Consider the following 15,250-nt stretch of genomic DNA (forward strand, 5'->3'; position numbering starts at 1 on the left):
GAACTGGAACTAGCGGCAATAAGAGCTGACCTGCACAGCACCAACACCCGAATTGAAGCCGCAGAGGGGCGCATAAGCAACGTGGAGGACGCAACGGAGGAGAACACCAAAGCAATAGCAGAGTGCCAAAAGGCCACTAAAGCCATACAAAGGCAACTTGCGGAACAGGACGACCGGGCCAGAAGAGGCAACGTGAGGATCTTAGGCGTCCCAGAAGGAACAGAAGATAAGGCGGGCTCCTGTGCGGCCATGCTTGAAGACATGATTCCAAAGCTCACTGGCCTTAAATTTGACAGGCAGTTTGAAGTACAAAAAGCGTATCGAGTGCCGGCAGGGAAGCCAGTGACGGGGAAAGGTCCCAGACCAATAATCTGTAACCCATTAAGAACGAGCCATACCGATGCCATTTTCGCCTTTGCAAGGAAGAATCAAAACCTCACATGGGCAAGTAGCAAGATTGTGCTGACAAAGGACTACTCCAAACCAACGGTAGAAACCAGGAAGTGCTTTCTAGCCCTAAGAGATACATTACGTAGAAGAAATATCAGCTTTAGTTTCGCCGGCCCAGCGCGCTTTAAGGTCACTGACAAATGGAGGACAATGGTATTCGACGACCCGGAAGACCTGAGACGCTATATACAACGACCGCCAACAGAAGAGATGGAAACAAAAGCCCCGGGGCGGCCAAAAGAAGCGCATCACCTGACGACACTGGAAAATCTGAATACGAGCACAGTAATAGGACAACAACACTACCTCAAGGCAATTTACCTCAACCAAGCGCCCGGGAGTCTCGCTCAGGGACTACGGACCAAACGCGGTCATGAACCATGGACGCCAAGAGAACTCGGGCGCTTGACAACATGATAACATCCTACCTCATTGTTCACCAAGACCCCGAAGGGAAGAAGACAGAAAACATGTGAGCCAAGCTGTTGACTCAGCCCAAGAACACTACCTCAGGGAACATGCGGAGCAAAGGAACTTTGTAGTCGCACACCCACTCAGCAAGTAAGGGGGGGAGGGAGGGGAGGGGGGCACAGGGGAGGGAGGGGGTGCGGGGAGCACATACATGGGGTATCTCTACTTCTTTTCTTCTATCTTTCTATCTATCTCCCATCCACACCTTTCCCTAGGAGATGTCAGCGCAGGATAGAGAACAGCCAATCACATGAAGGCGAGAAATGTGGGGGAGCCCGGCACAGTGAGGCACATAGAACGAGGCCAGACAGAGCGCCAGATGCACAACACAGCAAATGACACACAACAACCAAGCCCACCTCACAACTGATATCAAGATAGTGTCCCTGAACGTTAAGGGTCTTAACAGCCCGGTGAAGAGAAGGAAAGTCTTAGAATACCTGGGGAAGCTCAAAGGCGACATATATGTACTACAAGAAACTAGGCTAGAAGCAGAAGACATAGGGCGTCTCAAAGCCAGCTGGATAGGCGAGGTAATAGGATCACCCGCACAGAACAAAAAGAGCGGGGTGGTAACAATAATTAGCAAGAAATCAAAGCTAGTACTGGGGAGCGTGCAGGCGGATACAGATGGTAGAATGCTAGTGACCAGCTTAACAAGAGGCGAAGAAGCAATACATGTGGCCAACATCTATGGCCCTAACACTGACGACAGGCCCTTCTGGGACAAGGTAGGAGAACAACTATACACATTACCACTAGGCGAGCTTCTAGTAGTAGCAGGGGACATGAACCAGGTCCTAGACCCAGCCATTGACACCCGCACAGACCTAGCCAAACATCACAAAAGGGCAATATCCTGGGGAACCTGTGCTCCAAACTAAATCTCAAGGACCCGTGGCGGCTCCAAAACCCAGACCGCAGGGAGTACACATTTTACTCAAACCCACACAACTCCTACAGCAGAATAGACTACATCCTAATATCAGACACACACACCCACCTCACAGACCACACTGAGATAGGCCCACGAATCATTTCAGATCACTCACATATCAGCCTAGTCCTATCAGGGAAACACAACGAGAAGCCGACTCGCAGATGGCGTTTCGACGACAACCTGCTTAACAACACGACAGCGAAGGCAGAGATAGAGACAGCAATAAGAGAGTACCTTGCAATTAACGACACCCCCGAAACAGACAGGACCTCACCCTGGGACGCCCTAAAAGCCACTGTTAGGGCGACAATACTCGCCATCAAGGGAAGGCTGAATAGAGAAAGGAACAAAAAGATTGCAGAACTAGAAAAAGAAATCAAACACTTAGAGATGGGACACATAGCGAACATAGAGGATAGGAACACCCTCACGACCCTAACTAAACGGAAATACGAACTGAACAGAATCCTCAGTGAGAGGGCGGGAACTTGGATAAACAATTACAAAGCCATCAACCTGTGTACAGCAAACAGAGCAGGGAAAAATCTGGCATCTTACCTCAAGGGAAAACAGAAACAACACTCGATAGCAGCCATCAAAGACAGAAATAACAAATCCCAGACCGCAAACAGAGATACTTAAGGTCTTCAAAGACTTCTATGAACAACTCTACACGAGGGACACCACCTTATGAGAGGACAGAGGCAAGGAACTCCTAGAACGAATATCCACACCAACACTAACTGACAACAAGCGAGAAGTGCTCGACTTAAACATCACAGGGGACGAGGTAGGGAGGGCCACAGCCAGTCTCAAAGATAACAAAGCACCCGGGCCAGATGGCTGCACGGCCGGGTTCTACAAACAGTACCTCCACATACTCAAGCCCACAATGACGGAAGTCTTCACGAACTGTGTCCAGAGTGGACGCATGACACCGTCAATGGCAGAGGCCAACATAATAGTAATCCCAAAAGAAGGCAAGGACACACAGCAGGCAAAAAACTACAGACCAATCTCACTTATAAACGTAGATTGTAAAATCTACGCTAAGATCCTCGCATCCAGGCTCAACGCACTCTTACCCAAGCTCATACACTGTTCACAAGTAGGCTATCTTAAAAACCGCATGTCCCACGACAACACAAGGCTGCTTTGCCACATAATAAACCACTCCTCCAAAAGCAGCAATGCAGCAGTCATGATAGCCCTAGATGAGGATAAGGCATTCGACAGAGTATCCTGGCCATTCCTAGATCAGTGCATGCAGAAATTTGGGCTCGGTCCCAACTACAGGAAGATGGTTCTAGCCCTTTACAACGATCCCAGAGCACGAGTGGTAGTCAATGGTGGGACATCTGACCTACTCTACCTAGAACGAGGGACCCGACAAGGGTGCCCGCTCTCCCCAGCCCTGTTCCTTCTAGCGATAGAACCACTGCTAAACATGATTAGAACTAACACAGACATAGCCGGGATACCAGTGGAGGGGGAACCTTCAAACTAGCGGCCTATGCAGACGATGTCCTAATAATCACCGAAAATCCAGAGAAATCAATCAAAGCCCTGATGGAAACAATAGAACAATATGCTCAGGTCTCGGGATACAAATTGAACAGGGAAAAATCAGAGTGCAAACCCTTAAACGTCCACACCACAAGGACAGTACTAGGCACATCCGGGCTGACATGGCAGAAAAAACCCATCAAATACCTAGGCCTCCTTTTTGAGAGGGACCTCAGGTCCACACTAGATCAGAACGAACAAGCCATACTACGCAAAATAAAGGAAAGAGTAGAGGGATGGTCTCCCAAATTCACCACATGGTGGGGGAGGGTGGAGACAGTCAAGATGATGCTCACACCAATAGTGAACTACATGCTCAACATGCTGCCGTTGGTTAACACAGAGGACTTCCACAAAACATTGGACAAACTGCTCAACACCTTTCTATGGAAAGGGAAGAAACCCAGACTTAGCCTACAGAAACTCAGACTAACGAAAGACCTAGGGGGCCTAAACATAACAAACTTCAAAACATTTAAAAAAGCATGCATAGCAAGACAGGGACTATACTGGCTCACCCCCAAACAAGACTATACCCCGGCCTGGCTCACACTAGAAAGAGGACTACTGAGAGGGATGGACCCCATTGCTCTGCTTACCGACACCCGACACCCTGCAATCAAACACAACCCCATTTTAAGAAACACCAAGACAGCACTCCTAAGCATAGATAGGCTACTAGGGACTAGCATAAAGAAAACACAGCTAGAGTCCATATGGCACAACCCCAGAATCAAATACAGAGACAAAACACTGGACATGCACTCATGGTACAAGCACGGCATATCCACAGTAAGCCATCTACAAAAGCAAGGCGCGCACACTACTTTCGACACAATCAAAGAAGAACACAAACTGGACAGCATAGAACTGTACAACTTCCTGAAGATCAAGGTTGCAATAAGGAAGGCAGACCTGAACGGACAGACACCGTCAATCCTGCAATACGCCACTAACCTTAATAAACTGGGGCATCAAGTAGCACACCTCTACAAAGCCCTGAGCCCCAAATCCACCAAGCTCAACAACAAAGACATGACCTTCTGGGGAACACTAGGGGGAAGGGTGCTAAGCGAGGAAGAGAAGGCTGATCTATGGAGGTCCACGTCAAGGAAAAAGGTAACGACGACTCTAGACCAGACCAAATTCTGGCTGATACACAAGGCATACTGGATCCCCGTCCGCCTAGCCTCCATAGGAATCCGTGACAGTGATTCCTGCTGGAACTGCAACAAACAAAGGGGGGATCTGGCACACCTGCTTCTTCACTGCACCAAGGTTAAGAAGTTCCAGAGCACAATTGAGACACTGATAAACGACATCACAGGGGCCGCTCTACAACTGGATTTTTACAGCCTAGCAATGGGGTTCATAGCCCCTACAATCACAGCCAAAGAGGACAGGGACCTCATCGACCTGCTGTTGACAGAAGCGGTCAAAACAGTATTGAACAATTGGAAGGACACAGGGAAAGCCACGTCTAGAGCATGGTTCAACTAGGTCACATTCCTGAGAGGGGCGGACACCATAACAACGAAACACACACCAAAGACACATAGACAGTCAAACATGTGAGAGTCCCTAGACAACTACCTGTCCTCGCATAAACCCCCGTAGGCAACACAGCCAGGTACCCAACCCTACAGGGGCCACCAGCACTCAGCCCACCTGATAGTGCAAACCCCACAAAATCCTGCGCTGCTCCACTCTCTCTCTCTTTCCTTCCCACGGTCGGGGTTGGGGATCAAAGAGTGACAATCAATGCAAAGATGGGGGGACGGAGGAATAAAACGACAAGGAAGAGCGTGAACGACTGGCGGTTGGACTAATGCCAATAAGACTGAAACGGACCCTACCCAGGCGTTTTTCTCTTTTCTTTCCCTTCTTTTTCTCTTCTTCCTCCCATGTATATGTAATGCTCAATGTAAATATATATTTTTTCAATAAAAAATTACTGAAATTAAAGAACAGTTGCAACTCAGGAACAAACATCGGCAAAGCCAATGGGTCTCACCTGTGCAAGAGCTATTGGCTTTGCCAATATGTTTTTGCCATGGAGTACACCAGCGTGACGGCTGTTCAGCATGGCTAAAAGTTATTGGGGTAAAGGAGAGTTGCTTGAGTGTCGTAAAGTGGAATAGAGTGGGGTGTTATGGAGTGGTGTGAAGTCGCGTACAGTAAAGTTGAGTGTCATGGAGAGGAGTGGGATGTCAAAGTAACACACAGTGTTGTGGAGTGTCATGGAGACAATAGAGTATCGTAGAGTGGAAAGGCGTAGAGCTGAGCGGCATAGAGTGGAGTACAATGTCAGAGTTGAGTAGAGTTTCGTAGAGTACAGTGGTATAGACAGAGCCAGACTGGGAACGGATACCGGCCCTGGCAAACTGTCCGGCCGGCCCCCCTGGGGAGGGAGGGGTGGGGAGTGTGGCCGAGTTGGTTGTTAGGGCAGATATCGGCTGATTTTGTTCCGGGGGCAAATGTTGCCGGTCCCGGATAACAAACCCGCCCCAGGTGCCCAAAATCGGACCCCATCATGGCGGCCCACCTGGGAAATGCCCGGTGCCCGCTACGGCCAGTCCGGCCTTGGGTATAGAGTTTCGGGGAGTGGTGTAGAGGGTAGTGGAGTGGCATTGAGGGTGTTGCGTGGAGTGTTGCAGAGTAAAGTGGCATTGACCCGAGTAGATTGTAATAGATTGGAGTGGCATAGAGTAGAGTGATGTAGTGTGTCATAGAAAAGAGTGGAGCAAAGTGGCATGGAGTGGCATAGAGGGAGTTGCGTAGAGGCGGTATTTTGCCACGAATTCGGCGGAATGCCCTAGGTGCCCAGCTCAGGAAGCGGACCTCCTTCATATGCTTTGGGCCTGTCCGGGATTGTCATCTTACTGGCAGGAAGTAGAGAAGACCCTGGAGGAGGTGACGGGGAGATCCTTATCATTTGATGCGGCGGTGGGGCTCCTGCACTGGTTCCCCCATACCCCCAGGAATAAAATTTCTAGTAAATTTATCGACCTAGGGCTCCTTCTTGCTAAACGAGAGGTGACCAGGCACTGGAAGGCACGAGTTGGTCCGACAGGCAGCAGATGGCACAGTGAGCTTTTGAAGTGGGCGGCGGGGGAGAGCGCGCTGAGATATCAACTAGCTTGGAGGCAGCATAATGAGAAGGCGCAGGAGGCCGCGTTGGAGTGGGAAATGTTGGTGCAGGCCCTCAGGGATTATTGTGCCCCCAGCGACTCTGAAGATGAAGAAGCGACTCGTCCTGAGTCCCGGTAAACGTTTACACTGTTAGTCCTATTGCTTTCCCCGTGGGTCCCATGGCAGATCCTGTGGCGGTAGCTCCCAGGCGCAGGTGGCGGGGGTGGGTGGGGTTTCTTTTGGTTAGTAGTATCTTGAGGGTGGGGGTTTTTCTTTTGGGTTTATAGGCTTGTTTGGAAAAGCAGATGACGGACAGTGGATCATCCGGACCAGCTCAAGCATCCTGCTGAGCCCCCATTGCATCTCGCCGCCCGACCCCAGGGTTGTGGGCTGGATGGCTGTGTACGAAACTTAAGGTGGGGGGCCAGAGGGTTTTACTGTGTTGATATTGCTTGTGATACAATGCTGGTCGATATTGTAACGATTTACTAATTCCTGCAATAAAAATATATTTAAAAACAAAAAAAATAGAGGGAGTTGCGTAGAGTGTTGTAGAATGGAGTAGTGTCGTAGAATGGCATACAGTGGAGTAAAGACTGTGGAGTGGCTTAGGGTGGAGTGGAGCAGAGTGTCAGTGGAGCAGAGATATATGGAGTAGACCATCATAAAGTGGTGTGTCATGGAGTGGAGTAGAGTAGAGTAGAGTTGCCTAGAATGAAGTGGCATAAAGTACAGTGGTGTAGAGTGCATTGGCATAGAATGCAGTAACGTAGAGTAGTGTAGAGTGCAGTAGCATAGAGTAGAGCAGTGTAGATTGCACTGGCGTGGAGTGCAAAGGTGTAGAGTGGAGGGGCACAGAGAGGAGTAGAGTGGCAAGGAGTGCAGTGGAGTAGAGTAGATTGTTTCAGAGAAGAGTGAAATGGAGTGGTGCAGGGTAGAGTATAGTGGTGTAGGGTAGAATGCATTGGTATATAGATCTAGCCCTGATCTCTTGACTGGGTGAGAGTATTCTGCTTAATTCAGAAACTCTGTCCATCACCACCCCTTGTTGTTAAATATTTTGTCCACCCTAAGCGTGGAAGGGTATACTCAGATGTGAGTCCCTTGCTCATTGCACCATCAGGATTCAAGCAAGCCGGGACGACGACGGCTGAAATGCCAGAAACCGGTCCCCGGAAGCTTGTTTCCTTCCCAGTGTAAGAATTGGCTTGGTAGTTTGGTTTGCCCTGTTCCCATCATGCACTGGGACAGGAACAGACTAATTTGCATATAGCCAGGTTCTGAGCTGGGATGGTGAAGTGAGCTAAAAAACGGTGTTGGATCTAGCCCTGATCTCTTGACTGGGTGAGAGTATTCTGCTTAATTCAGAAACTCTGTCCATCACCACCCCTTGTTGTTAAATATTTTGTCCACCCTAAGCGTGGAAGGGTATACTCAGATATGAGTTCCTTGCTCATTGCACCATCAGGATTCAAGCAAGCCGGGCCGACGACGGCTGAAATGCCAGAAACAGGTCCCCAGAAGCTTGTTTCCTTCCCAGTGTAAGAATTGGCTTGGTAGTTTGGTTTGCCCTGTTCCCATCATGCACTGGGACAGGAACAGACTAATTTGCATATAGCCAGGTTCTGAGCTGGGATGGTGCAGTGAGCTAAAAAACGGTGTTGGATCTAGCCCTGATCTCTTGACTGGGTGAGAGTATTCTGCTTAATTCAGAAAGTCTGTCCATCATCACCCCTTGTTGTTAAATATTTTGTCCACCCTAAGCGTGGAAGGGTATACTCAGATGTGAGTCCCTTGCTCATTGCACCATCAGGATTCAAGCAAGCCGGGCCGACGACGGCTGAAATGCCAGAAACCAGTCCCCGGAAGCTTGTTTCCTTCCCAGTGTAAGAATTGGCTTGGTAGTTTGGTTTGCCCTGTTCCCATCATGCACTGGGACAGGAACAGACTAATTTGCATATAGCCAGGTTCTGAGCTGGGATGGTGCAGTGAGCTAAAAAACGGTGTTGGATCTAGCCCTGATCTCTTGACTGGGTGAGAGTATTCTGCTTAATTCAGAAACTCTGTCCATCACCACCCCTTGAGGTTAAATATTGGTATATAGTAGTGGCATAGAGTATAGTGGTACAATGTTGATTTCAATGACCTGGAGTGGTCCAGAGTAGAGTGTAGTAGTGTAAACTGCAGTGGCATAGAGTTCAATGACGACGAGTAGATTGTTTTCAGAGTAGAGTGGAGTGGTGCAGGGTGGAGTAGAGTGGTGTAGAGTGGTGGAATAGAGTGCAGTGTTGCAGAGTGGAGTGGTGTGGAGTGGGGGTGAATGAGGTGGGGAAGAGTGCAGTTGAGAAGATTGATGTTGTGAAGAGTAGAGTAGGGTAGAGTGTCCTGGCATAGAGTAGAGGGTGTAGAGTAGAGAGGAGTAGAGTGAAGTGGCATACAGTGCAGTATCAGTGTGCAGTAGGGTGGCACAGAGTGGTGCAGAGTAGAGTGCAGTGGCACAGAGTACAGTAGCGCAGAATAGAGTGAATTGGGGTGGTGCAGGGTAGGGCGCAGTGGGATAAAGTATAGTGGTGTACAGTTAAGTGGCGTAGAGTATAGTGTTGCAGTGTTAATTTCAGTAGCGTCGAGTGGAGTGGCGTAAAGCGCAGTGGCAAGGAGTGCAGTGATGAAGAGTAGATTGTTTCAGAGTAGACTGGAATGGTACAGAGTGGAGTGGTACAGAGTAGTGGCTTAGAGTGTATTGGCGTAGAGTGCAGTGTTGCAGAGTGGCGTGGTATAGAGTGGAGTGGGGAAGAGTGCAGCGGGGAAAAGTAGAGTAGGGTAGAGCCCACTGGCATTGAGTATAGGGTGAGGAGTAGAGTGAAGGGGCATAGATTGCAGTGTCAGAGTGCAATAGTGTGCAGTAGAGTGGTGCAGAGTAGAGTGCAGTAGCATAAAGTAAAGTGGCACAAAGTAGAGTGGTGTAGAGTTGAGTGGTACAGAGGAGAGGCATATAGTTCAGTGGCAGAGAGTGAAGTGTCAGACAGTGCAATGCTGCAGAGTAAAGTGTCATAGAGTGCAGTAATGTGCAGTGCAATGATGTAGAGTGATGTAGCGTGCAAAGATGTAGCGTGCAGTGGCATAGAGTAGAATGTTGTAGAGTATAGTGGCGTAAAATGCAGTGGAGCAAAGTAGTTGGCATAGGTACAGTGGTGTAGGGAGCACTGGTGTAGAGTGCATTGGCATACAGTGCAGCTGTGTAGAATAGAGGGGTTTAGTGTGTGGACTGGCATAGAGTAGAGTGATGCGGAGTAGAGAGGCGTAGAGTGGAGAGGCGTAGAGTGCAGTGCCAGAGTGCTGTGGTGTACTGTAGATTAGAGTGATGTAGAGTGCAGTGGTGTAGAGAGCAGCAGTATGGCATAGAGTGGTGCAGAGTAGAGTGCACTTCTGCCGTTCCAAAATTTGGAGGACACTGATACTGAGAAGGAAGCTGTAAAAAGCTGAAAGTTGTTACATGCAGGATCCAGCACTCGATTATTAAATATCGCGTGGCAATCTTTGTATTCATCAATCAAGAAACTGACTTGCTGCCAGCTGTGTCATGAGCCCAGCACGAACATAAAACCAAAGTCCCGACTGCAAATAGGTAATCTATGTCTGTCGGATAACTTGCACCTTCATGACTGAGCACATCAGAACACACCCAAGGGCATTGACTCCACCATTTGGTAACAGCCACTGTGCTCTCTTAATCACTGAAATGAATCTGACCAACTCCCGGTCCTGAGGAGAACCCCAAAGAGATTAGGGGTTCAGAAACGTGTCGACCTTTACCAGCTAGTCGTTAAAGCAAGTGAACATACAGAGTAACCCTGGGTGCAAACAAGGCAATCGGCCTGTTGCACCGTCTCTACATAAGGCTAGCTTGTTGTGGCAGGCTGTATTTTTGAAATGTAAATAATTTTTGCCGCCACTTGATTTGAAACTTGGACTGGTCTTTTGTTTGTTGTACATGTAATGTAATTTTATTGGTTTGCATCTGTTGACTGTCGAATGTACTTTTTGTTGTTTTTGTGAATTCTCTTAATCAAGTGTTTTTCCATGTTTGCCATGACGTAAATGTTGATCGTGTTTTTCTGAAATTACTTAACTAAGATTGGTGGAATAAAGACACCAAAATCACTTTAATTGTCAAAGTGCTTTTCAGAATTAACTTCGAACCTACACACCCTGTTTAAAACTATGGTGGAGGCCCAGTTAGAGTGCTGTAACGGGCCCATCCCCCCTTTAAAAAAAAAAGAGAGTAGAGTGCAATGGCATAGAGTAAAGTGCCGCAGAGTACAGCGGTGCAGGGAAGAGTGGCATAGAGTAGCGTAAAATGGCATGGAGTTTAGTGGCAGAGAGTTAAATGGGGGAGAGTTCAGTGGCAGATAGTGCCGTGCTGCAGAGTAGAGTGTAGGCCAGAGCTGAGATCTGCGTAGTGACCAAAAAACTCTGCCGTGCTACGCGGAGTTCCGTAAGCGTGCCATTCTCGCTGAACTTTAGCACTGGGTTTTTGTCACACGGTGGAAAATCAGCATGAACGGCACCACGCACAGATCTTCGACCTGAGTGGCAGCTTCCTCAATGCAAATTGAAGGTTTCCCAGCGCAGGTGGTAGTGACTATGCGCGACCACCCACGTTGGGAAATCTTGCCGGGAGATGGTCTGTAGCAAGATTTTCCTCACTCGCACTCACCAACTTAACGTTGGCAAGCGCGAGCGAGAAAAAACGCCACTCTGCAGAGTTTTTCAGAACTCCGCATGCTGCAAACTCAGCAAGCGGATCGGAATTTCACACCCAGGCCTAGTAGAGTGTCATAAAGTACAGTGTTTTGTTTAGAGTGCAGTGGCGTACAGTGGTGCAGAGTAAAGTGACAGAGTGCAATGGTGTAGAGTAGAGTAATTTGGCGCAGAAAGGACCGGACTGGGAACCCAGAGCAGCCCTGGTGATTTTGCCGCACGAGCCCCCCAGGGGGACTGGGGGAAAGTGTGAAGCATTGCTGCTTTTGCTACTGATGGCCGATAATGCAGAACTGCTGCAAAACCGGCTCCCAGTAACAAAACCGGCCCCTATCGGTGGAAAATCGGCCCCCACCCTACCAGCCTCCAGGCGAAACGCCCGGTGCCCGCTACGGTCAGTCCGGTCCTGGGTGTAGATTGCAGTGTTTTAGTAGATTGGCAAAACAAAGAGTGCAGTGACGTAGAGTGGAGTAGCGTAGAGTGGAGCAGAGTGGAGCAGAGTGGCAGACAGTAGATTGTTTCAGAGTAGAGTGAAGTGGAGTGGTGCAGAGTAAGGTATAGTGGTGCAGGGTAAAGTGTAGTAGCATAGAGTAGTGGTATAGAGTGCAGTGGCGTAGAGTCGAATGGCATCGACTAGAGTGGCGCAACATTGATTGCATCGGCGCAGGTGGAGTGGCGCAGAGTGGAGTAGAGTGGTGTTAAGTGCAGTGGCATAGAGTGCAGTAGCATAGAGTAGATTGTTTCAGAGCAGAGTGAAGTGGCTAGAGTGAAGTGGTTCAGGGTAGAGTGAAGTGGTGCAGAGTAGAGTGGAGTAGTATAGAGTAGTGGCAGAGAGTGCATTGCATAGAGTGCAGTGTTGGAGAGTGGAGTGGCATAGAGTGAAGTGGTGTAGAGTGCAGTAGAAAATAGTGCAGTGGTGTATAGTAGAGTGGGGTAGAATGCACTGCCATAGAGTAGAATGGTGGAGAGTAGAGAGATAATGAGTAAAATGGTATAGGGTGCAGTGTCAGAGTTCAGTGATGTGCAGTAGAGTGGTGTAGGGTTGCGCACTGTAAAGTGCTGTGGCATAGAGTAGAGTGGCATAGAGTAGAGTAGCACAGAGTAGAGTGGCAGAGAGTTCAGTGGCAGACAGAGCAGAGTAGAGTGACATACTGTGCAGTGGTGTAGAGTAGAGTGGCATAGAGTGCATTGGTTTAGAGTGCAGTGGCATAAATTGCTGCAGAGCAAAGTGACGTGGAGTGCAATGGTGTAGAGTAGAGTGGTGTAGACTGCTGTGACGTAGAGTAGAATGTTTCATAGTAGGGGGTCTTTGAGTGGGATTGTGATTCTATCTTGATGTTTTCCAATTAAATGCAATAAAGAAATGTAAAAAAAAAAAAGAATGTTTCATAGTAGTGTTTAGTGGCGTAGAGTGGAGTAGCATAGAGCAGAGTGTCGTAGAGTGCAGTGGTGCAGAGCAGATTTGAGTGGCTTAGAGTGGATTGGCGTAAAGTACAGTGGCATAGACTGGAGGGATGCAGAGTAGAGTGGCGTTAAGGTATATGGTGGAGAGAACAGTGTTGTAGAGTAGAGTAATGTAGAGTGAAAAGTCATAGAGTGAAGTGATGCAGAGTAGAGTGGAGGGTAGTGCTGCTGCTGGACGGACCCCAGTACCTTTGGCGTCCGTGGTGACCGCGTTCCTGGCCGTGACCATTGTATTACGAGCCTGGTGGTTATGCCTGATGGGGCATTCCCATTCTACAGATAAGGTGATTCAAGGTCATTATTTTTAGAGTTATTATACGCGGTCCCCACCTCCCCAGACTCTTGGGGTTCCGGTGATACTATCACTTGATCAACCTACCAGATCAATTTGCATCTACCTTTTGATTTTCGCTTTGCAATATTGGGACCAATATTACCACAGACGCCATGTGAAGCAACACTGGAACAATTATCCTCTAAGGTCTTATCTGCCTACAAGTTCCATTCATTACATATCCTCCTTTTGAGAACACTGGACTTTCTCTTCATATATTCACATGGAGGACTCCAGATCGAGGTATAGCGCGCTTTTATTGCAGTCTCTGCCATCTGTAGAGACATGACATACTACTTCTAAATCGCCCTGAAGAAGTCCCAAGTTGGGACGAAACGCGCCGGCTGTACTGTTTTTTCTACCACACAACGGAATAAAGAAATCAAAATTGAGGGGCCTTTTTCATGTTATCATTTGGATTTGAACTTGTTTTATTGTTGGTATTCTGTGGTGCACCTGTGCTTTTGTTTATATTGTTGAGTTCCTGCTGGAACTAGAACTGTGATGGTGGGTGCCAACCAGTGTGCACACATATTCCTATGTTGATAGAAAGGGAACTTTACTATTAGAGTAATTATCGGTTAGGTGCTGATACTAAGAAGGTTCCACTGTCTTCCTGTTTTTCTAGAGTGGAGGGTAGTGGTATAAAGTTTAGAGGCAAAAGAGTGGAGAGATGCAGCGTAGAGGGTTGTAGAGTGCATTGGCTTTATGTAGAATCGTGCAGTGGCGTAGAGTACAGTAGAGTAGTGTAAAGTACAAAAGAGTGGCGTAGAGTGCAGTATAATGGCATAGACTGCAGAGGTGTAGAGTGTAGTCATGCAGAGTAGAGTGTCGTAGAGTGCAGTGGGTCAGAATAGAGTGACTTAGGGTGGTGTGATGTAGAATATAGTATTATAAAGTGCAGTTGTGCAAAGTAGTTGGCATAGGGTACATTGGCTTTGAGTAAAGTGGTGTAGAGTAAATTAGCTTAGAGTGCAGTGGTTTAGAGTAGAGCGTCATAGAATAGAGTGCAGAACTGTAGAGTGGCATAGCGTAGCATGCAGTGGCATAGAGTGCAGTGGCACAGAGTAGAGTGGCGTAGAGTGCAGTGGCATAGAGTACAGTGGCATAGAGTAGATTGTTTAAGACTGAAGTGGAGTGGTGCAAGGTAGAGTATAGTGGTGCAGGGTAGAGTGTAGTGGCGTAGAGCGCAGTGGAATAGAGTAGAGAGGCGCACCGATGATTGCAGTGGCGCAGAATGGCGAGGCACAGAGTAGGGTAGAGTGACATGGAGTTTAGTGGCACAGTGGAGTGGCATAGAGTGCAGTGGTGCATAATAAAGTGGGTAAAGTGCACTAGCATAGAGTAGAGTGATGCAGAGCAGAGTAGAGAGGCATAGAGTTAAATGATGAGAGTGAAGTGGTGCACAGTAGATTAGAGGGAGGTAAAGTGCAGTAGAGTGGCGTAGAGTGGTGCAGAGTAGAGTGCAGTGGCTTAGGGTAACGTGGCAGAGTAAAGTGGCTGGGGCAGAAAGGAGACATTGAGGTGGGTCGGATGAGTAGGAAAACAATGAGAAAAGGGTCTAAGCGAGGATAGAGAAATCGAGAAATATATTGGGGAACGTGGGTGCTGATGGGGAGATGTAAATAAGAGATGGAGAGGGAAATGGGGTAAGTGATGGGATGGGAAAAAGCAGTGTGATCTGCTTGAGTTGAGAACTTAAAAAAAACTAGCTTAATAAATGATTACTATGATTTTGGAAAGCAGAAATGGAATTAAACTCTAAAAAGCACTGGATATTCTAATTCAATATTTCTTTGCTTTTGTTCAAGAATGGCTAAAAAATTGTCCTCCAAAGATGACTTCCTAAGCGATCACTGTGGCCGAAGAGGGAAATTTTATGAAACTCCTCCTCTGGCTGACCTTCAAATGATGCTCTGGACACACAGAAAATCAACTGGGCATGTGAACCAAGTGTGGCCCAATCTCTACCTGGGTGACAGGTATGCCCAACTTCCACAATGCCGCAGGTAGGATCAACCTCTACCTAAATGGACGGAAAGCCTGACCTCCACCAGCAAGACTGAAGGGCCCACCTCTAACCAATGGATGGGTATGTCAAACCTCCCCTTGGAGATATGTAGGCCCTGCTT

The 15,250-nt window shown here is 48.1% G+C and overlaps 1 protein-coding gene across 1 annotated transcript in view; it reads left to right on the plus strand.

Annotated features, from left to right (window-relative positions):
- LOC147711012 (dual specificity protein phosphatase 13B-like) overlaps positions 1-15,250 on the plus strand; it is a 78,725-nt gene that overhangs the window by 36,040 nt on the left and 27,435 nt on the right. Inside the window, exon 4 of the mRNA XM_086920099.1 lies at positions 14,930-15,100. Within this exon, the coding sequence (XP_086776225.1) occupies positions 14,931-15,100 (170 nt within the window). The 5' untranslated portion in view covers position 14,930. The remainder of the gene's footprint in view (positions 1-14,929; positions 15,101-15,250) is intronic.

Source organism: Lissotriton vulgaris, chromosome 5 (genome assembly GCF_964263255.1).
Source record: "Lissotriton vulgaris chromosome 5, aLisVul1.2, whole genome shotgun sequence".
Classification (NCBI taxonomy): Eukaryota; Metazoa; Chordata; class Amphibia; order Caudata; family Salamandridae; genus Lissotriton; species Lissotriton vulgaris.